The 24,030-nt window shown below is 46.9% G+C and overlaps 2 protein-coding genes across 3 annotated transcripts in view; one reads left to right on the top strand and one right to left on the bottom strand.

Moving 5' to 3' along the window:
- Positions 1-5,606: 5,606 nt before the first annotated feature.
- LOC122932878 (thioredoxin domain-containing protein 17-like) lies at positions 5,607-10,635 on the bottom strand. Of its 2 annotated transcripts, none has more exons than XM_044287532.1 (4): positions 10,351-10,635; positions 8,404-8,485; positions 6,171-6,237; positions 5,607-5,883 (listed from the first exon to the last, which is right to left on the bottom strand). In XM_044287532.1, the coding sequence occupies exons 1-4, from the start codon at positions 10,493-10,495 to the stop codon at positions 5,815-5,817; spliced, it is 363 nt and encodes a 120-aa protein (XP_044143467.1). In that variant the 5' UTR covers positions 10,496-10,635; the 3' UTR covers positions 5,607-5,814. The 2 variants fall into 2 exon arrangements, with proteins under 2 accessions (XP_044143467.1, XP_044143466.1); XM_044287531.1 differs by having other exon boundaries at positions 6,162-6,237; positions 10,351-10,608.
- A 442-nt stretch (positions 10,636-11,077) lies between these two features.
- The window catches only part of LOC122932879 (protein moonraker-like), a 42,983-nt gene continuing 30,030 nt past the window's right edge, over positions 11,078-24,030 (top strand). The window contains exons 1-4 of the mRNA XM_044287533.1: positions 11,078-11,318; positions 13,816-14,377; positions 17,412-17,518; positions 19,793-19,855. Coding sequence (XP_044143468.1) covers positions 11,274-11,318; positions 13,816-14,377; positions 17,412-17,518; positions 19,793-19,855 — 777 coding nt within the window. The 5' untranslated portion in view covers positions 11,078-11,273. The remainder of the gene's footprint in view (positions 11,319-13,815; positions 14,378-17,411; positions 17,519-19,792; positions 19,856-24,030) is intronic.

Raw genomic sequence — 24,030 nt, forward strand, 5'->3', positions numbered from 1 at the left:
GAATCCCCTTGGAGAATAAAGGTGTCTCGGACAGTCGCCACTAAGTCAGCCACCCTGGTGGAGAGCTTAGGCGAGGGGTCCCGCTCCATGACCTAATCAGAGCCGGAAATTCTCCTTCAGACTTGCGCTCCCTAAGGGAGGGGAGAGTCGCCCGAACGCGCCTCTAGACGAGGGGGGGGGGGGGGGGGGGGAGAGCCGGAGCCATCCGAGGAGGGATGCTGCTGCTCACGCTCCCTGTTAGTAGTCGGGCGTCTTCTGTGGAAAACCACTTAGAGAGGTGGTTGGCGTCACAGGATTCGAAAATGCCCTATAGTCCAAAAAGGACCTGGCTCGTCCGAGCCGGATAATTCTCCTTCGGATTACTCTCCCTAGGGAGGGGGAAGAGCAGTCCGCAAGCGCCACCGGCGAGGTGAGGGGGGTGGAGAGACGGAGACATCCGAGGTGGGATGCTGCCGCTCACGCTGCCTCTTCGTAGTCAGTCACCCACTGTGGGGACCACTGAGAGAGATGGAGTCGTTAGCGCCACAGGATTAAAGGACATGGTTGCCTTGGCGACTAAGACCAATTTAGCGGCCGCGCTGGACATGGCAGATGCCCAAGCGGGGACCGCAGGCTCCCAGGGACGTGGAGGAGGGGTGGAGGAGGGGGGTAAGGCAGGGATGCAGGTAATACTTATCTGCTCCTGCAGATCTCCTCCCTCGACTCCAGGACCAGCAGGGATGCACCTCTTCAGGCTTCTGACTCCTTGTCCAGGAGTGCAGTGTTCTGGTGGAGGGTGGCAGCAGGAGACCCAGTAGTCGGTGGGATACCGGAGCTGCAGGTCGAGCCCGGATCCACTTGTCTTCTTTGGGGGGCAATGGAGGCAGCCAGGTAGCCTCCAAGGACGGCGGCGGGCATTCCACGGGGGACCAGGAAGGCGCCATGCCGACCTGTGTCCCCATCTAGAATAATGTAAACAATTTTTGAAGGCTGAAAGGGGCTTTGAACTCAGAAAGCCTGGACATGGGGCAGCAGCAGCATTACCACTGAGCTACCAGCTTGCCTGGCACAAAACGGAGTAGAGTGATGAGGAGCTGCACGGCCGTGAGCAAACAGAGTCTCCGGTGTAAGGAGAGTCAGAGCGGCATGCCGAGGCTCCGCCCCCCCGAACGCGTCATTATGGCGCGAAAAAAGCGCGCGAAATAAGCGCACGAAACAAGCGCGCGCGCGAAAAATGCGCGAAAATAAGCGCGCGCGAAAATAAGCGCACGCTCGAAAATATGCACGAAAATAAGCGCGCGCGAAAATAAGCGCGCGCGCGATTTAAACAAACACCACGACTCCCCTCACGTGGTGCAGTAGGGGTTAACGAGGCCATGGAGGAGCGGCCTGCCGGCGGGCGCTGAGAGAGCGCAGCAGCCAAGGCCCGACGAGAGAAGCGCTGAAGCCCACAGTTTAAGGGGGAAGAGATGCCAGTACTCCAGTGCCAAAATGAAGAAAGTGCCCCATCAGGATCCTTCTTCAAGCTCACCCAGGTAGCCACAAACAAACAGACATAGAGGGAGGGGGAGGGACTGGGCAATACTTATCTGCTCAGCATGCTCCCTCGATGTCCAGACCAGCAGGGATGCGCCTCTTCAGACTTCTGACTCCAATCCAGGAGAACAGTGCTCTGGAGGAGGGTAGGCAGCAGGCGTCCCAGCAGCTGGTGGGATGCCGGAGCTAACAGGTCAAGCCCGGATCCACTTATCTTCTTGGGGGGAAATGGAGGCAGCCAGGCAACGTCCCAAAGACGGCGGCGGGCACTCCACGGGGGACCAGGAAGGCGCCATGCCGACCTGTGTCCCCATCTAGAATAAAAATAACAAAAAGGAGTAGAATCAGAGAGTGTCAACCTCCTTCACCAGACACTAAGCAAAGACTGAGTGTCTGGGGGGGGTATAGCCCGAGGAGGAGGAGCTCTTTCATTTGCATAGTGTCCCTCCTACTAATACCTCTAAGCTATACCCATGGTCTGTGTCCCCCAATGGAAAAAAGTACGAGAAATAAAGAAAACTCTTTGAATGAGAAGGTGTGTCCAAACTTTTGGTCTGTACTGTACATCCTCCTACTCAGGGGCACCCCCAGTCTGACATGGTGTGGTCCAGGTGACATAGTACCCGTGATGTGTGGACTGCAGAAATGGCCAAGGCTCTGAGGAGAAACTACATGTGAACTGTTATTTGCGTAAGGCTACATTCACACGACCGTATGAATGATGAGTCCGCATCTGTTGTGGACCCATTCATTTCTATGGGGCCACAAAAGTTGCTCCGTGCCACGGCCCTGCAAAAAAAAAAAAACATGTCCTATTTTTATCCGCAATTGCCGACAAAAATAGGCATTTTCTACAATAGCCGCGGCATGTGCGGTCCACAAATTGCAGAACGCACATGGGCCGGTATCGGTGTTTTGCGGATCTGCAAAGCACAACGTTCGTGTGAATGTAGCCCAAGGAGGGATAGTATAGGAGGAGCTGAAGACCATGTGCATGAAATCAATCTGTGGGAATGGTAAGGTTGTCTTCACACGTGGCAGATTTTGATGCAGAAAGGTCTGCGACTGAAAATCATCTCCTTTTATCTGGATGGGGCTGCAGAAATCCATGTGCTTCCTCCCAAAACAACCCCATTCAAATGAATAGAACTAATTCTCCAACAAATTCTGCCATGTGTGAAGGTGGGCTCACGGGGGAGGCATATACCTGCCACATTCGGACCGGATATGATTGGGGTATATGGTGGGTATCTGTACTTCACAGTCACACAATCAAAAAGGTTGAAAAAAAGAAGCAGGTCAATCGGGACCAACCTACGATGTTGATTCGGAGAAAGGCAAAAACTTCTATAAGGCAGACAACAATTATTTCTCAAAAAAAGATTCAGGAAGTGATAAACTACATTTATTATGGCGACTGAAAACTGGGGCACAAAAAGGCTGATAGTGAGTAAAGGCAAGCTGGGGGCCACACAGTCTTACAAAAATTAAATTACTGGTTTTGGACAGTAACTTCACAAAAGTGTGTTCAGTCTGGGAAACGCACTCCATGTGGGAGCTGTATTTCCCGGACTGAATACTGAAGTGAATGATTTATGATGCTGTGAATTCTGGTCTCGCCAATGGACTACTGCACTGTAGTCACCCCTTTATGTCAGAAAAGTTCAGTAGACTTGCGGTAAGAATGGAATTCACAGCATGATAAATCAGAGGAGCAGTCTGGGAAATACGCCTCTCACGTACTGGAAAAACGTGTTCACCATGCAGTGGAAAAGGGGTTTTAGTTTAGGACAGAAATTCCCATAAGAATTGTGGTGCAATATTGGTGTTAAATGTTGCACATTAGCCACATCACTATTTCCTGTAAGACAAGTCCCCTTGTCGGCTAGGCACAGATAATTTGTCTAAACCTAGATGCACCAAATTGCGCCATATTTTGCAGACACAAATATTAAGTTTGTGTGCACGAGACCTGAAATGTATGAATTACACGTTCTGATCTTTTCCCACAAACCTACTGGTCCTTCTAAAAAAAATTGCATATTGTGATAAGGTTCATTATTTTCTGTAATGTACTGATAAACATTAGACTTTCATATATTTTAGATTCATTACACACAACTGAAGTAGTTCAAGCCTTTTATTGTTTTAATAGTGATGATTTTGGCATACAGCTCATGAAAACCCAAATTCCTATCTAAAAAAACTTGCATATTTCATCCGACCAATAAAAGAAAAGTGTTTTTAATACAAAAAAAGTCAACCTTCAAATAATTATGTTCAGTTATGCACTCAATACTTGGTCGGGAATCCTTTTGCAGAAATGACTGCTTCAATGCGGCGTGGCATGGAGGCAATCAGCCTGTGGCACTGCTGAGGTGTTATGGAGGCCCAGGATGCTTCGATAGCGGCCTTAAGCTCATCCAGAGTGTTGGGTCTTGCGTCTCTAAACTTACTCTTCCCAATATCCCACAGACTCTCTATGGGGTTCAGGTCAGGAGAGTTGGCAGGCCAATTGAGCACAGTAATACCATGGTCAGTAAACCATTTACCAGTGGTTTTGGCACTGTGAGCAGGTGCCAGGTCGTGCTGAAAAATGACATCTTCATCTCCATGAAGCTTTTCATTAGATGGAAGCATGAAGTGCTCCAGAATCTCCTGATAGCGGCTGCATTGACCCTGCCCTTGATAAAACACAGTGGACCAACACCAGCAGCTGACATTAGAGGGGCAAAGGTTTAAAAGTAGTATCAGGAAGTATTACTTTACTGAGAGAGTAGTGGATGCATGGAATAGCCTTCCTGCAGAAGTGGTAGCTGCAAATACAGTGAAGGAGTTTAAGCATGCATGGGATAGGCATAAGGCTATCCTTCATATAAGATAGGGCCAGGGACTATTCATAGGATTCAGATATATTGGGCAGACTAGATGGGCCAAATGGTTCTTATCTGCCGACACATTCTATGTTTCTATGACATGGCACCCCAGACCATCACTGATTGTGGGTACTTGACACTGGACTTCAGGCATTTTGGCATTTCCCTCTCCCCAGTCTTCTTCCAGACTCTGGCACCTTGATTTCCGAATGACATGCAACAGTCCAGTGCTGCTTCTCTGTAGCCCAGGTCAGGCGCTTCTGCCGCTGTTTCTGGGGAATGCGGCACCTGTAGCCCATTTCCTGCACACGCCTGTACACGGTGGCTCTGGATGTTTCTACTCCAGACTCAGTCCACTGCTTCCGCAGGTCCCCCAAGGTCTGGAATCGGTCCTTCTCCACAATCTTCCTCAGGGTCCAGTCACCTCTTCTCGTTGTGCAGCGTTTTCTGCCACACCTTTTCCTTCCCACTGAGGTGCCTTGATACAGCACTCTGGGAACAGCCTATTCGTTCAGACATTTCTTTCTGTGTCTTACCCTCTTGCTTGAGGGTGTCAATAATGGCCTTCTGGACAGCAGTCAGGGCGGCAGTCTTACCCATGATTGCGGTTTTGAGTAATGAACCAGGCTGGGAGTTTTTAAAAGCCTCAGGAATCTTTTGCAGGTGTTTAGAGTTAATTAGTTGATTCAGATGATTAGGTTAATAGCTCGTTTAGAGAACCTTTTCATGATATGCTAATTTTTGGCTTGAACTACTTCAGTTGTGTGTAATGAATCTAAAATATATGAAAGTCTAATGTTTATCAGTACATTACAGAAAATAATGAACTTTATCACAATATGCTAATTTTTTTAGAAGGACCTGTATATAATCAATCTGCTCAGCTCCTCCTGCTCTTGCACCATTTCATGGTGACGAGGTCTCTCTACGGTCCATTCACATGTCCGTAGTGTATTACACCCGGCCGGCACCCCCATAGAACTGCCTATTCTTGTCCGCAATTGAGGAGACAAGAATAGGACAGGTTCTATTATTTTTTTTCCAGAGACACGGACCGGAGGTTCGGATGCAGGCAGCACACAGTGTGCTGTCTGCATCCATTCTTACCCCATAGAGAATGAATGGGTCCGCAATTTGAGGAACGGGTGCGGACACATTCACGGACGTGTGAATGGACCCTTAAGGTGCTCAAATCAGGAGTGAAAACCAGGCAGCCATCACTAGAAGCCAGTTTAATTGAATTTGAGGAGATCATTTTAGACCTACAGGCCTGAAATATGACCAGTTTAGGAATGTGAAAACGCCATTGTCCGTCTTCATTCTGAACAATGGTAGATTTGGATGAACACTCGTCAACCTCCTTCTGCCTCTGATCTTCAAGTGTAAGTGGAGAGTGAATGTAAAAGGCACCGTCCAAGGATGGTTAATCTTCGGAGAAGAGCATCTGGACCAGATCAGACTTAAGGCACTCCTCTTCTGTGAGTTTCTGTGGCTGTAAAGTAGACATAAAGAACGTTTTTTTCATATAACCTTAGGCTCCTAATCTCAAGGCCCATATTGAGAATTCCTAAATTTCCATTCAATGTTTGAACTGTGTATAAATAGGTCTGACTAGTGACTGGAGAATGCCTCCAATGTCTTATAGGAGGTGGAAATACTGTTATGTAGCGGGTAAGTTGCGGGCTGGCGAGCTGCTGTAACCGTGCTCATCTCTAGTCAAAAGCGGTTTCCATGTGAAAGCTACGTATAACGTATATTCTGAAGACTTACCGTTCCTACCTTCAGAAGAGTGGGGACCCCCTTCAGCTTTAAAATTCTTTTGAATTCATTGTTTGGGTCTTTCCAGCTGCAAAACAAAATGCAATACAGATGAACATGGCTCCCCGCTGTCAACCCAAGCACAGATATACCATGACTGGTGACAGGAGACCCATGGCCAAAGTTCTTTCCAACATGAGAAAACCCTAAAATCTATATGTAATTCATTAGAATAGTTTAAGTCACATTCATTTACACAGTTGTTATACTAAAGTACAGTCAAACCTCTCTGGAAGACCACGGCGACCTTTTTGTGAAGACCAGCCCTGAACTAGACAAGAGTTGTCTGTGATGACACTTTAATTTCCTTTATATCCAATGTATCCTTGAGAGGACCACATTTTCACCTCAATTTTGAATGGCACATGATCAGTGCCCGCTGTGCCCGCAGCAGTCGCTGGCTATAATATACAGCCGATGTAATGACTGGGATCAAAAATGAGTCCGATCCCATCTCTTTATCTCCTTAGAAGCCACAGTCAATAGCGACTGCTGCATCTAGGTGGTTAGACAGGTGGAGAAACTCCCACAGTCACCTCATCAGCACCCTGCCACAAGACACCTATGGATTGCCATGGCACCCGGAGCCCTAATAAAAGCCCCCCGTTGGACTGCCATGTCTATGTGCCTATTAAGCACACACTGAATGCACAGCCTAATAGATTCCCTCTCAGTTTATTACTAACAAGCAAGAACAAAAATGAAAACCTGTATAAAAATAAATAAAATCACATGTATTGTATGGCTGCAATCATAATAACCCATATAACAAACATGTGAATAACACAAAAAACAGTAGCATTGTTTTTTTTCCCCCCCAGACCTCACCACAAAAATAATTGTCTGTATAAAAAAAAAAAATAATAATAACAAGCCCACATATGGCTACTTGAATGCAGCAACATAAAGAAATGTTCTCCCAAACTGATCCCATTATAGACAATAGGATCTGGTAAGCTCCGTTCCTGTCACTTATGTGCGGACACTGGCACTTCCGTTATTTTTGTTCTTCTGAACAAATACGGAACAGAAGAACGAAAATAATGGCGCTGATGTGAAAGTGCCCTAACATGTTATTTAAACCACCCCATGAACAACGTAAAAAAAAAAAATGCTGCATATGGCTACATACACACGACCGTAGTATGTTTTGCGGTCTGCAAATCGCGGAACGGCACGGACAGCCTTTAATATAACTGCCTATTCTTGTCCACAAAGCGCGGACAAGAATAGGACAGGTTATATTTTTTTTTTACGAGGCCACGGAACGGAGCAACGGATGCGGACAGCACACAGAGTGCTGTCTGCATCTTTTGCGGCCCCATTAAAGTGAATGGGTCCGCAGCATCCGAGCCGATGTGAACCAAAACAACGGCCGTGTGCATGAGGCCTATACGTAATTGGTATTTTTCCTATTCACCACCGACCAATTTTTTTTTTTAAAGTTACCGCAATCAGCAAGTCTCATGTACTCCCAAAAAATGGCACCAATGAAAACTACATCTCACACTGCAAAAGACAAGCCACAGCTTCATTTATGCCTGAAATCGGCCGGATCACCGCCGGACGTCATTGCAGTCAGTGGGGATCCAGCACAGCCGGCCGGATCTCCTAACGGAGATGTGAACGAAGCCTTAGGCTAGGTCTACATGACATGTATAAGTCGCGCGACAGAGAGGGCACAACTGCACTGCAACGTTTGTCGCGCGACAATTTTTATAATGATAGTCTATGGTGTCGCAATGCGACATACGACACAACAGTCGCAGAAAAATCCATTTCGAATTGATTTTTTGCGCAGTGCAACACCATAGACTATCATTAGAAATATTTTCACGCGACGTTGGTGCGACAAATGTCGTCGTGTAGCCCTAGGTCTACACGACAATTTTTATAATGATAGACTATGGTGTCGCACTGTGACATGCTGCGACGTGACAGTCGCAAAAAATCCATCCAAGAAAAAAAATTCTGCGAACGTCGCAGTCGCATTGCGACACCATAGACTATCATTATAAAAAGTGTTGTAGTGTAGTTGTGACTTATTGTCACGCGACACACGTTGTCGTGTAGACCTAACCTTTTTGCTCTTCTGGAAAAAACGTACCGCGACCTCTGATACAGAATACAACTCGTCCTCCTCCAGCTAGACCGATGGAAAACTAGTAAAGTGATGACGACACAAGTTACTTACTAAGGTCTCTCTCCAACTTGGCAGTATATAAATACAGACCCTTCAGGAAGATGTGTCAGTTCCTTGCGCACGACCGGCTCAGCTAGAAAAAAAAAAATACATAATACAGATAAATGTAAGTTATGCTCCGTGGTAGCGGAATCCATAATGGAATTATTAGAGAACCCGAACCTTGTACGCCGAACTTAAAAACACAAGTTCGCTCCTCCCTGGTCATGAATTGTAGTATAAGGGTATATTCACACACGGGAGATTTATTGCAGAGTCTTCTGCGACTGCGCCATTCATCTGAATGGGGATTAGCAGAAAACTGGGCTCACGCTGACAACCTCATGAATGAAATGGATTTTCAGGCGCAGATATTTCTGCAACAAAACGATTACTGCGGACCTAACGGTGGTGTCACACAGTATTATTTTTTGTGGTGCGTGTACTGACTTTTGGGTCCAGAAAAACCCCCAAAATGTCATAGCCACATAGACAGATGTAGGTCAGTAGGAAATTATGGGCCTCACGGTGTAAGGATCGCAAACCCATAAAGTTCTTGGAAATATTTTACAAAAGAAGAGAAAAAATATATAAAAAAAAAAATCCCCGTAATGATATTCAGAACCCATGTACTTCATCTCCTCCATTTACAACAATATGTCGACCCAAGAGGGAAAAAAAATAATCTTGAATAGTGTTGAGCGAACTTGTGTTTTAAGTTCGGCGTCTAAAGTTCGAGTTCAGGTTATCGAAGTATCCCGTTTTGGTCCATGGTAGCGGAATCCATAACAGGATACTTCGATAACCCGAACTTTAGACGCCAAACTTAAAACACAAGTTCGCTCAACACTAATCTTGAACAATGACGTTCCACCAATGGTTAATCTTAATGATGTGGCTCCGGAGTCACTGGGAACTTTGACACATTCTTCAGGAGCAGAAGATTACTTAACAGCCCTGCACGTAGCAGAAGAGTTCGGCCTCATGCACACGGCTGGGCAGCAGCGGGTCCGCAACATGCGGGCACCGGCCGTGTGCTCCCCGCATCGCGGGTCCGCAACATGCGGGCACCGGCCGTGTGCTCCCCGCATCGCGGGTCCGCAACATGCGGGCACCGGCCGTGTGCTCCCCGCATCGCGGGTCCGCAACATGCGGGCACCGGCCGTGTGCTCCCCGCATCGCGGGTCCGCAACATGCGGGCACCGGCCGTGTGCTCCCCGCATCGCGGGTCCGCAACATGCGGGCACCGGCCGTGTGCTCCCTGCATCGCGGGTCCAGACCCATTCACTAGAATGGGTCCACAATCCGGAGCTGCGGTGTGAAACAGAGGCACGGACCCTACGGAGAGCTTCTCTGGTGTTTCTGTCCGTGCCTCCGCAACGCACGAAAAATAGAACATGTTCTTTTTTTTTTTTGCAGAGCGGACGGATCACAGACCCATTTGTTCCGTTTCGATGTAACACAACCGCATCCTGACGGAACGGATGCATCTGGATGTGTCAACATGAAACTGACCCGTTTTGGTCGGGTTCTGAGATCCTCTTCTCAAAACTGGAAACCAAAGCGCAAGTGTGAAACAGGCCTTAGACTCGTCCATGTTCCATCTGGAAAACACGGACAAGAATTAAATTACATTTATCTTCTGATTTATCCAAGCCCTAAAATGCCTCCCTATACGCCCGGCCCCTCACACAGATAGTACTTACCTGCTCCTGACGCGGGTGCTGGGGAGCCAGGTAAGTACTATGGTAGGGGGAGGCATTTTAGAGCTTGAATAACCCCTTTAATCATGCAGCCATGCTGCCATTCTCTCTGCACAATCTGATGGTCAGTGCAGGAAACACACACATGAACTCCTGGGCGATCCCTTTAACCCAGGTGTTGTGAAACTACAACTCCCAGCATGCACACTTGCTCATCTGTCATGGAGCCTGCTGGGAGTTGTAGTGCTGGCCTTACCTGTCACACAGTCCGGGCACCAGCTCAGCCCCTGCTCGTCCTTGTCCCCACAGAACAGAGCGAACAGCGGCCTCCCCTTGTGCTTCTCCGCCTCTTTGCAGTAGTCCTCGTAGCCGCGCACCTTCACCTCCGTGTAGTCCGCCATCACAGCACTGACTGCTCATTCACCACTACAGACACTTCCTTCCTTCACGTTTAAAGGGCCCGCACACCCAAGTCACTGCCCCCGGCTCAACACTAGTTATCAGCCATAGAAACGGTTTATGTAAACCATATCTAACCCCCTAACTATATCATTAGGGGTTAATGCAGAATTGCCCACTGTGAACATTACGCAGACACATGGCAGTGAGGCGCTGGCAGCCATCTTTAGTGAGGCATCTAAGGGCACCACATTGCGCCTGTTATAGCGATATAAAGATTCATGGAAGTTTACAGTTTTTATATTTTCGCCCAACGACACTCACAGGTGGACATTCTACGAATATAAATAAAGGCTTCTTAGGCCTATGGTGATGATGCATTGGCGGCCATCTTGACTACTGGCAGGACGTTAGGACGGCACATCAAACAAAACATTATAATATTTAGGCTAACGACACAGGCCTCGTATTTTATTCAATTGACTAGTACGTCATTGCATTTTATTATAAATACATTCAAAGTGAATAAACTTTATTTATAAACCACCCGCGCACCTTCGCTTATTCCCGCCGCCTAACTGATTCGCTATGAAGTTTGGGCCGGGCGGTGACCCGTAGTTGGTACGCAGTTGTCATGGCGCCGGTTTCAACCGCTTTGTAGTGGGGGGAATGGAAGGTTGCACCGAGAGGTTTACGTGACGTTGGCAATGTACGATGGGAAGGGGTGCGGGAGTGTAGTGCAGCCGGGGGAAGGGGCCTCTCTATAGAGTATTATCAGCCATGGCTCTGGAGCGGCTGCCGAGTGCATCAGCCAAGGGGACACAGGTGAGTTTGATCTGGATTCAGTGTAGTGCTACATCTCCTTCACTCTGCACAGCGCCCCCCGACCACCTGGCTGTACAGGGAACTGCAGCATCACTGTGTTCCCAGCAACCTGATCATAAAATCATCCGGCATCACTGTATCAGATGGGAATCCCCTTCAAGAGTGTAACATCTTGTAGGCTACTTTCACACTAGCAGCATGGACCTCCAGTGTCGGATCCGTCCTGCCGCTAGTGAACGTGTGCTGCCGGACTGCCACTCTGTCCCCATTGACGATAATGGGGGCGGAGGCACGACAGCGCACGGCGAGAGGCTGCCGGAAAAAATGCCGGATATGTTGTAGTTTTATTCCGGCAGCCTCTCGCTGTGCCTCCGCTGGAACTCCGCCCCCATTATAGTCAATGGGGACAGAGCGGCAGTCCGGGGGCACACGTTCACTAGCGGCAGGATGGATCCGACAGGCTGTTCACCTGCCGGAGTTCCGTGCCGCCAGTGTGAAAGTAGCCTTAGGGCTCTTTCACATCTGCGTTATTGTCTTCCGGCATAGAGTTCCGTCGTCGGGGCTCTATGCCGGAAGAATACTGATCAGGATTATCCTAATGCATTCTGAATGGACAGTCTGTCCTTCAGGATGCATCAGGATGTCTTCCGTTCCGGAACGAAACGTTTTTTGGCCGCAGCAAATAGCGCAGCATGCTGCGCTTTTTGCTCTGGCCAAAAATCCGGAACACTTGCCGCAAGGCCGGATCCGGAATGAATGCCCATTGAAAGGCATTGATCCGGATCCGGCCTTAAGCTAAACGTCGTTTCGGCGCATTGCCGGATGCGACGTTTAGCTTTTTCTCAATGGTTACCATGGCTGCCGGGACGCTAAAGTCCTGGCAGCCATGATAAAGTGTAGTGGGGAGCGGGGAGCAGCATACTTACCATCCATGCGGCTCCCGGGGCGCTCCAGAGTGACGTCAGGGCGCCCCAAGCGCATGGATGACGTGACCGCATGGATCACATGATCCATGCGCATGGGGCGCTCTGACGTCACTCTGGAGCGCCCCGGGAGCCGCACGGACTGTAAGTATACTGCTCCCCCGCTCCCCACTACTACTATGGCAACCAGGACTTTAATAGCGTCCTGGGTGCCATAGTAACACTGAAAGCATTTTGAAGACGGATCCGTCTTCAAATGCTTTCAGTACACTTGCGTTTTTCCGGATCCGGCGTGTAATTCCGGCAAGTGGAGTACACGCCGGATCCGGACAACGCAAGTGTGAAAGAGGCCTTACTGATAATACAACCATCTGTTATAAACGGATCCGGTTGTATTATCTTTAACATAGCCAAGACGGATCCGTCATGTACACCATTGAAAGTCAATGGAGGACGGATCCGTTTTCTATTGTGACAGAGAAAACTGATCTGTCCCCATTGACTTGCATTGTGGGTCATGACCGATCTGTTTTGCTCCGCATCCCAGGACGGAAAGAAAACCGCAGCATGCTGCGGTTTGCTCTCTGGTATGGGAGCGCAACCAAACGGAACGGAATGCATTTTGGACAATGACAATGAATGGGGACAAAACAGAAGCTTTTTTTTTTTTTTTTTTTCGGTATTGAGATCTTTAGGCTACTTTCACACCAGCGTTTTTGCTGGATCCGTCATGTATCAGCAAAAACGCTTCAGTTACTGATAATACAACCATCTGCATCCGTTATGAACAGATCTTTAAATGGCCAAGACGGATCCGTCATGAACACTATTGAAAGTCAATGGGGGACGGATCCGTTTTCTATTGTGTCAGAGAAAACGGATCTGTCCCCATTGACTTGCATTGTGAGTCATGACGGATTAGTCTTGCTCCGCATCCCAGGACACACTCAAAAACACTGCTTGCTGCGCTATTCTGTGCGTCATGGGAACATATTCTGGTTACTCCGTTCCCTTCAGTTCAGTTTTGTCCCTGTTGACAATGAATGGGGACAAAACTGAAGTGCTTTCCTCCAGTATTGAGACCCTATGATGGATCCCAATAGCGGAAAGGGAAAACGCTGGTGTGAAAATATTCTTGGCCACAATTTCTGGGGGTCTATAGGCTTAGATTGTAGTCACTATCCCAAATAGAGGGGTCACTAGTACTCTACAGCGCACTACTGCCCTTAGATCTGGGGGAATGGGTGCAGCACATTTTAAAGGGATCTTCTGGGAATATCTGAACTGTTGGGGTCTGACGCCCAACATCCCAGGGGATCAGCTGTTTGAGGAGGCCACAGCACTCCGGCCTCCTCCTTGGCCAGAGATGTGGCCTTCATTGGTCTTATGACTTGGGTGCAGCTTCAAGTGAGTGGCCTGGGATGCAATACCAAGCACAGCCACTATACAATGGACGGCGCTGTGCTTGGTGCACTGGTTGTAATGGCCGCCATATCGGATGTCACCTAGCTTGTACCCAAGAAAAGCAGAACACAATGGCAATAATATATATTTTTTCTTTTTTCCCCCCACAGCTTAGATTTAATTTGGATGTGGTAACGCACCCAACGAATTTAGCCGCCCAGTACACAGGCCCCAATCCCATCGTAATAGAGAAGATCTTAAGAGCCCAGAATAAACACGCAGACCATTCAGCCGCTGAAGATTTGCTCCGAAATTCCTGTTCATCTGTATCGTTCAGCATCGTCTCGGAGGAGCGGCTGAATCTTGCGGTCCAGCTTGCAAAGCGAGATGTGAAAAGAAGTAACTTAAGGGAGAAGATCGGCTCCAAAGCGCAACCTCAGCCTAAACCAGGGGTGGTGTCCAGCAGTCCTGACAGGAGGAGACTGCCGAGCAAAGAGCCGAGGGCCAACGGTCCGGGAAAACCTGAGGTCACCAGATCGGGGGCCAGAGTATATGTGTATACCCCAGATCGAAACAGGATGGACATGGGGGTCTCAGACTCGCCACCTACACGAGATCCTGGTCCTGGAGGAAGCCCGAAAAAAGGAATGGACCCCAGTGAGCATGAAGTGAGGCGTCTGCAGAAAGAGCTGCACACTTACATGAAGAAAATTGAAGACCTTGCCAAGAAAGGTAAGAACGGGGTTGTACGTTTTACATAAATACTGCGATTTCCGAACATACTTCCATATATGAAGTAATGTGGAGCAGGACTTGTGTAGTGCCGTGTTAGCCAGAAAAAAAAACTGGCTTAGTTGCTCATAGCAACGAATCAGATTCCAGCTTTCATTGTCCAAAGGAGCTGTCCAAAATGGAAGGTCGAATCTGATTGGTTGCCATGGGCAGCTAAGCCGTTTCTACTTTACACCAGTTTGATAAATGACCCCCTATGTGATGTTGAATACTTGTGTGTTAATAAATACAAAAGTATTATGGCAGAGAGATCTTTTATTGACTAAAGCCTGTATTATACTCTGTGATTTTTCGGCAGGTAATTACTAATGCGTGCTCGCAGGAATGCTCGTTAGCGATCATCTGGCTGTGTAATATTGCCGCCAATTGCCTGATCATTGCGCAATCCAAATCTTTTGACATGTTGAAAAATAATAGTTGGCAGGCGACAGATCGTGGTGTCTAATAACGAATTAATGATCTGCATCTGCAGCCGGCAAACCACTATACAGCATTGGGACAGAGTGATCTCAGCGTGATCACTCCTCCCCATACTGTGGAGGAGATCGCTTCATGTAATAGCAGTGATCTCCTCCACTAGCGAGCAGGCGATTGCCGAGAGGGAACGTGTCCTTCCCAATAACCTGCCACTTCAGGCTGTGTAATGCACGATGTAAGTATTTTGCAGTCCATAAAAACGGATCCGCAAAAAATACGGATGATGTCCATGTGCATTCTGTATTTTGCGGAGCAAAACAGCTGTCCCCTAAGGCTAGGGCTACACGATGACATGTGTCACGCAACAATTTTTATAATGATAGTCGCCATGCCACATGCTGCGACTGTGATACGACAGTAGCAAAAAATCCATCCAAGATGGATTTTTCTGCGACTGTTGCATTGCAGTCGCAGCATGACGCATGTTGCAGTGCGACACCATAGACTATCATTATAAAAATTGTTGTGCGACATCAATGTGTTGCGCTGTAGTTGTGCCCTATGTGTCGCGCGACACATGTCGTCGTGTAGCCCTAGCCCAGGGATCAGCAACCTCCGGCACTCCAGCTGTTCAGAAACTACTACTCCCAGAATGCTTCATTCACTTCCATGGAAGCTAGAAGAGCAGCCGAGCACGTTTGCATGCTGGGAGTTGTAGTTTCACAACAGCTGGAGTGCCGAAGGTTGCTGATCCCTGCCCTAGCCTAATAGAACAGTACTATCCTTGTCTGCAGCTCCCTCTGTTGTACTGGGCGGAGTTTTTGTATTAGGGTTGTCCCTTGCTGCAGCGCTGGCCAATCGTAGCGCTCAGCTCATAGCCTGGGAGTCCCAGGCTATGAGCTGTGCGCTACGATTGGCCAGCGCTGCAGCAAGGGAAAACCCTAATACAAAAACTCCGCCCAGTACAACAGAGGGAGCTGCAGACACCGGAGCCTATACCGGGCGAACGGAGCGGCGCCCAGAGATACTAGTAAGTGCAGGGGGACCCCTGGGTGCCGCTCTGCCCACAGATATAGTTAGTTTTTAGGTTTTAAACTAGTGAAAGGTCCTCTTTAAAGACTAGTTTATATGGGTTCAGACTTTAACACAGGGTTCCCCAACTCCAGTCCTCAGGGCCCACTTGCCGGTCAGGATTTGGGAGTATCCCACAGAATGAATACCTGTGGCAAGTCCTGATGCATGGACACTAATTAATTATATCAGCTGCCCAATACTAAGGAAATCCTGAAAACATGACCGGCAGCTGGGCCCTGAGGATTGGAGCTGAGGACCACTGCTTTAACACATAATACAGGAGGCAGGTGCCGGCAACAGAATCGCATTGCCGGCGCCCTGCCCCTGACTGGGAGCTGCGTTCAGCGGCAGTAAACCCCTTAGGTGCCGATAATCGGTCGATCCCTAGCCGGTACCATAGAAGCTCACATACTGTAGGTCGGCACCTTTTCCTATAGTGGGCAAGTACTGCCAACGGTGGTCCTTAACCCTGGAAATGAGCAGTGTATAATGCAATGGAAAAGTGAATCCAGCCAGCAAAGGAGGCAATATGGGCAATCACAATACATTAGTAAGTGCCTTGTAGTAACTTTTCTATACATGCTAAATGCCATTTACTCAAGTGACACAACCCCTTTAAGGCGCGCTCAGGCTACTTTCACATATGCGTTTTCGTATCGGGTTTTGAGATCCGGCAGAGGATCTCAAAAACGGAGGAAACCGCTTCAGTTTTGTCCCAATTTATTGTCGATGGAAACAAAACTGAACAAATGCATTCCTTTCCGGTTTGTTGCGTTCTGTGACCGGACACAAAACCGCTGCTTGTGTATGGTTTGCGAAACTGAACAAGCCAGATCCGGCACTAAAAACAATGGAAGTCAATGGTGCAGAATCAAGGGGGTTTTCAGACTGGAAAAGGGTTTGTTCACTTTTGTTTTACTACAATCTCATCCGAACGGAACGGACGCAGCCAGTTGTATTAAATAAAACTGAAGCGTTTTCCTCCGGTTTTGAGATCTTTTTCCAGGAAATCACACATGTGAATGTAGCCTTACACTTTCAGACTTTTCAGAATTAGCTGCCATATGTGTGTACATGAGCGATAAAGGGCTTTTATCTGGTACTTGATGGTGTTTTCCCCTCTGCCAGCTCAGGTCGGTGGAGACTAGTTGCTTTGATGTCTCGCCATAGACTGCAGAATGAAAAAGCTGCTCCAGTCACTCTCGCTACAGCTCGTCTCCCGACTCCTTATTTCCAGTTATAATCTGATCCTCCAGAGAACTGGCAGTCGTCTTGGTCTCTTAAGATGGATTTAACAGGAAGGGTGACCTATTAGTTTTTGGGAAGGAAGAAAGTGGCTGATAAGTGGAGAGAGGCATTTTCCCCAAACAAGATATATTCTGAGATTTATGTTTGGCTTTACTGTTGATTTATGCAAAGTTTGTTGAAATGTTAGTGACCATTTAATATATTTTCTGTTATTTTTGCACGTTTCATCTTTCAGACCACCAAATAGATTTCTTGGATCCATCAGAAGAAGTCAGAGGCCGCGTACGCCAGCAGGAACGAACAGCTCGATCAGCCAGGATGCTCTATGTTTTGCAGCAACAGGTGATGACATTTAAAGAGGAATTAGTTTTTTTTGCAGAGGATGGATCATAAGAGAGCATTCATTCCTGAGTGCAATAAATCCTGGGTGTGATCTTGGTTAGTATTAACAGAACTGCTCTGAAAACAAGAACATGAATAGGAATACCACCCAAAATGTAAGTTGCCTTTAAAGGGGTATTCCCATCTTGGACATTGGGGGTATATTGCTAGGATATGCCCCCAATGTCTCATAGGTGCCAGTCCCATCTCTGGAACAGAGCCTGCAAAGTGCCGTAGGGCCCATGCGTGGCAGCCCTCCATTCATTTCTGTGGGATGTTGAAAATAGCCAAGTGGCGCGCTCAGCAATTTTCGGAAGTCCCATTGAAGTGAATGTGAATCGCAACGCGCAAGTGCGGCCAACGCTACTTTCACTTCTATGGGGCTTACGGAAATAGCTGAGCCAGCACTCAGCCGTTTTTCGGCAGTCACATCTAAAGGAATAAAGGGCAGCCGCACATGCGTGTTGCGCCCCCCAACACTTTGCAGTCTTCGTTCTAAGTATAGCAATATACCCCCAATGTACAAGATGGGAATACCCCTTTAAGTTTGTAAATCAGAAGTTGAAGCAAAATTTAACTGACGGAGACATTATCGTTTTTCTGCTTTGTTGTGGCCGTTTTTGTGAAGTGCAGCCATGTTTGTTGTCCCATTTCCTGGCGCCGAAGAATTTTATTATAATTAGCTTTCCTGTTATTCAGATGAAGTTAATCAGTTATAAGTTAAAATTAACTTATATGATGCAGAACAGAAAGTTATTGCTAGGTAGACATTTTTGCTTTAAAGGCTATTGACACTAAGTCATTACCTTGAGTTAAAGGGGTTGTCCGGGATCACAGTCTTTTAAACTAACATTAGTATTCACCGTTAAATGTATCTGTAAGGTCCCCCTGAAGGTTCCCCCCCCTTTTTTTTTTTCTCCCTCTCTCTCACTCCTCCCGGTTACCGAAGCTGCGCTAGGTATTGTTTACATTGCAGCGCTCCCTCTGTCATTTCCTGCCACACTGCCATAAAGGTCCCGCAAGGCAGAGCGACTCTGTAGATTGACGTCTCAATCCCAACCACTCCCTTTAATCAATATTCCTTTTCCTGGCATTCCTCCCCCTCATCTGTAAGGACATGGGAGGCATGCCTACAGCACTTGAATATGCATAATCCATGCATCTGATGGGAGGTCCTGATCTGGGGGGGACGGACTGACGGGAGGTCCTGATCTGGGGGGGGACGGACTGACGGGAGGTCCTGATCTGGGGGAGGGACGGACTGACGGGAGGTCCTGATCTGGGGGACGGACGGACTGACGGGAGGTCCTGATCTGGGGGAGGGACGGACTGACGGGAGGTCCTGATCTGGGGGGGGACGGACTGACGGGAGGTCCTGATCTGGGGGGGGACGGACTGACGGGAGGTCCTGATCTGGGGGGGGACGGACTGACGGGAGGTCCTGATCTGGGGGAGGGACGGACTGACGGGAGGTCCTGATCTGGGGGGGGACGGACTGACGGGAGGTCCTGATCTGGGGGGGGGGGGGGGACTGACGGGAGGTCCTGATCTGGGGGGGGGGGGGGACTGACGGGAGGTCCTGATCTGGGGGGGGGGGGGGACTGACGGGAGGTCCTGATCTGGGGGGGGGGGGGGGACTGACGGGAGGTCCTGATCTGGGGGGGGGGGGGGGACTGACGGGAGGTCCTGATCTGGGGGGGGGGGGGACTGACGGGAGGTCCTGATCTGGGGGGGGGGGGGGACTGACGGGAGGTCCTGATCTGGGGGGGGGGGGGGACTGACGGGAGGTCCTGATCTGGGGGGGGGGGGGGGGACTGACGGGAGGTCCTGATCTGGGGGGGGGGGGGGACTGACGGGAGGTCCTGATCTGGGGGGGGGGGGGACTGACGGGAGGTCCTGATCTGGGGGGGGGGAGGGGGGGGGACTGACGGGAGGTCCTGATCTGGGGGGGGGGGGACTGACGGGAGGTCCTGATCTGGGGGGGGGACTGACAAAAACCTAGGTCTTATCAAGCAAAAAATACGGTACTTCCTCTTAGGAAATAAAAGCCAGAATATAAATGCAAATAGAGCATTGTGCAGATAAAAAAAAAAAAAAAAAAAAAAAATCAGAATGTCAATCAGGAAAGAGATGTAGTGTGGCAGCAAGCTTATGATTAATTCTGCAGCCACAGCAGTGGATAGTAAATGTATACCGCTGACTCGCTTACAATGTTGTCATTTTCATATTTAATAGGTAAAGGAAATCCAAGAGGATTTAGAACAGCTAAGCCCTCAGAAAATCAGGCACACAAGGAAGGTAAGAACAAAGACTTGTGACACTAGGGGCTAGTGATTTCCTATTGTGGTCTTGAACGGTCAAAATTTGTGATTAAAGGTGTTGGGACGAATAAAGTTAATAAATGTGTTTACCTACCCAGACACAATAGTGAGAAATATCCTGTGCACGCTACTCATATTGTATCAGGGAGATCACACGCTCGTCCTGCGGAACGCCATGTGTACCCATGTCATCAGGTGTGGGGCATCCGCTATAATACACAGCTGACGCCCCGCTCTAAGTTCAGAGGAGCCGGTTAACCTCTTGAATTCTGCAATTAACTATGCTTTAGCAAGTAAAAGGGACAAACTAAGGCTTCCACTTTCATTGCATCACAGGGATGCCCTTTGACATGATCAAAGCACATATCTAGCCTTGGCAGACTGTGACTGGTCTATTGAAGTGCCCCCAGCGCTGTCTTACCAGATTTCCTGTTGTTCTGTTACTACACAGGCTAATCTAATGGCATATAGCTATATGGCAGTACATTATAGATCAAAAACATTATGTTGATACTAAAAAGTAATGTTAAAGAATCCTATAAAATAAAAAACTAATATTTTTTTTTGTTTTCAATAAATACATTTTATTTACTAAGTGCCATCTTATTGTCACCACCATAACATATGATCAGTGTATGCTGTAAAATAAATAAGCAAATAACAACTGCAAAATCTGTCTGTCTGTACATGTGTGTAAAATCGCACCTGCACAAAGTACAACAAAGCCTCCTAGAGCTACACGGCACTAAAATATATTGATGCCAAAATGCTCAGAGCAAAAATAAAAACACTGGAGGAGTTTCCCATAGCAACCAATCAGATTCCATCTTTAATTTTCCAAAGGAGCTGTGAAAAATAAAAGTGGAATCTGATTGGTTGCTATGAGCAAGTAATCCAGTTCTATTGAGCACCAGTTTGATAAATCCCCACTGTTCTGGTCCTCAAAGGCAAAATTGGCCAAGTCCTCAAGGAGTAAGGGTCCATTCTGTCGGGGATATAAGGCAAATGCTTTATATTAGGCTACTTTCACACTTTTGCAGTCACCGGAACTGCCTGCCGGATCAGGCAATCTGCATGCAAACGGACAGCATTTGTAGACTGATCCGGATGCGGATCCGTCTCACAAATGCATTGCAAGAACGTCATACGGACAAACTGATCCGTTTTCTATTTTTATTTTCATTTTTACCGGACGGATCAGGCATTCCGGGAACTGATCTGGAATTTTGGACATAGAAAATACCGCAGCATGCTGCGGTATTTATCTCCATCCTGAAAAGGCTAAAAGACTGAACTGAAGACATCCTGAACGGATTTCTCTCTATTCGGAATGCATGGGGATGAAACTGATCAGTTCTTTTCCGGTATTGAGCCCCTAGGACGGTACTCAATGCCGTAAAAGAATAACGCTAGTGTGAAAGTACCCTAAAAGAAAGGATCAAAGAAAAAAATTCAAAGGGAATTGATCCTAGAAGCGAACATATAAAACACCTTTAAAATAATTTGTTGTTAATTTAATTATGTTGTGCAATCAGTGAAATATGGTACAATAGTCTATGCAAAAATATAAATGATTTATTATACAATAACTTAAAATGCAATCAATGCTTAATGAATGTGAAACTCAATAATATGCAATAACACACAGTGGTATGCAGTACCCAAAATTCGACACTAGATGGCTCTAACAGAATACCAGCATTCCATATCACTTCTTAAAGGGCTTCTGTCACCCCACTAAACGCATATTATTATTTTTTTGTCTACTTATAATCCCTATCCTGCCATATTGCCATAAATTATGTTATTAATAATTTTCGTTCAGTAGATTTAGCCAAAAACTTACTTTTATGATATGCTAATTACCTTTCTACCAGCAAGTAGGGCGTCTACTTGCTGGCGTAGCAGCCGCAGAAAACTGCCCTCTCCTTCTGTTGATTGACAGGGCCAGCAGCGATCTCCTCCTCCGGCCGGCCCTGTCAGCATTTCAAAAATCGCGCGCCTGTGTTGATTTGGCGCAGGCGCTCTGAGAGAAGGAGGCTCGCCTCCTCAGCACTCCCTCAGTGCGCCTGCGCCGATGACGTCACCGAAAGTGAAGACGTCATCTGCGCAGTCGCACTGAGGGAGTGCTGAGGAGGCGAGCCTCTTTCTCTCAGAGCGCCTGTTCCGAATCAACACGGGTGCGCGATTTTTGAAATGCTGACAGGGCCGGCCGGAGGAGGAGATCGCGTCTGGCCCTGTCAATCAACAGAAGGAGGGGCGGTTTTCTGCAGCTGCTACCAGCAAGTAGACGCCCTACTTGCTGGTAGAAAGGTAATTAGCATATGATAAAAGTAAGTTTTTGGCTAAATCTACTGAACGAAAATTATTAATAACATGATATATGGCAGGATAGGGATTATAAGTAGACAAAAAAAAATGCGTTTAGTGGGGTGACAGAAGCCCTTTAAACATAAAAATGTCATACAAGCCGTCTCGACCACAATTATGAGATATTTATCAGATGATAATGTACAATAAACTCAACAATGATTAGGACAGATACGAACCCTTGCTTTGCTCAAACTATAACCAATCTCTGATATCTGGTATTATTGCTACACAAATGATAAATTATCAAGCCTGATATGACTATAGAAAGAATATTCCAATCAGAGATTCCCTCTGATAATCAATATTAGATCTTTTATTCAGTAATATGCATTTTTACTGAATAGTGATAATATTGATGTAGTACATCTAACATTACACATCCGCAATAAAGCGGGATTTTCCTAAATGTCAAGCTAAATAATTCAATCAATACTAGATATAATAAAATTATACGTTACCCGAGTGAAAATAATATGCAGAGTCTAAAGGAAGTCAGCTCTAAAGTCCGTTCTGATCATTGGGATTTTTCTCCTGGGGTCTCTCCTTTCTTTCCTTGTTTATGTGTCTTCTGTTGCTCCCTGTTCTTTCCTGTTGCTGTCCTCTCCCTTCGTGTGTGTGTTTGTGGTTTATGATCACAAACTTATCAGTTAGACACAGCTTCCTAACTTGGAGTTTTCCAATCATTGTCGGTTAGGCGTGTACATATGATAATAACTGTGATGTCACTATCACCCAGAATGCATTTCAGCTGTTCGTGCAATGTTACCTATTGATACCTAGGTGGCACTATTGCATAAGCTACTAGCATCATCACCACTATTAAGGGTTTAACTGTCCAGGTCTGATTTCTTACATTCTATACACATAATATATGGAATCCTAAATCAGAGTTGAGAGATTATTTTTGACACTTGGCCTAGCCTTTGTGATGCCATTTAGACTTTTCCCATATTCTAAAATGTATGTACTGATAAGAATATAATGGACCTTGTACTCTCTGAGATGCGTCTCCTCTGTTACTCCAACGGTTGGTTAATTGTTAGTTAAAATAAGAATCTTACTAACAATTTTACACCTAAAATATTTCTCACCATGCTTTAGGAGTGTATGCATTCCTAGTGCGAAATATATAAGATAATAAAAGCATTGGCAATACAATACAAAATAATATATGTACTATTGATTGTCTTATACTAAAACTTAATGTTCATTATACATATACATCACAGATGGACATTAAACCATAGGGATAATTGGTTCCATACACATCTAGAGAATATCCTTATCTCAGTCATAAATTTATAAGGATACAAGAATGACTCTTCTCAAACTGGTACATCTTATAGAAAAGAAATCTTATGAACCGTGTCCTTTCCATGAACCTGTTTCGGCCTACTTTTAAATACATACACAATGGTGAATATAACACACTATGGCCTATTCTTTATCAAAGCCGCTATAATTAGGATATTTTGATATAAATGTTGTACACCTATGAAAAAGCACAACAATTCACACGTCGAAGTGTTTTGCGATCCGCAAATTGCAGGTCTGCAAAACACGGACACCGGCCATATGTGGTCTGCATTTTGTGAACCGCACATTGCCGGCACTATAATGGAAATGCCTTTTCTTGTCCATGTCTGCGGACAAGAATAGGACATGCTCTATTTATTTTTATTTTTTTGCGGGGCCACAGAACGGAAGTGCGGATGCAGACAGCACAGTGTGTGCTGTTCACATCTTTTGCAGCCCCATTGAAAATAAATGGATGCGGAC

The sequence above is a fragment of the Bufo gargarizans genome, chromosome 3, assembly GCF_014858855.1.
Source record: "Bufo gargarizans isolate SCDJY-AF-19 chromosome 3, ASM1485885v1, whole genome shotgun sequence".
In the NCBI taxonomy this organism is placed as follows: domain Eukaryota; kingdom Metazoa; phylum Chordata; class Amphibia; order Anura; family Bufonidae; genus Bufo; species Bufo gargarizans.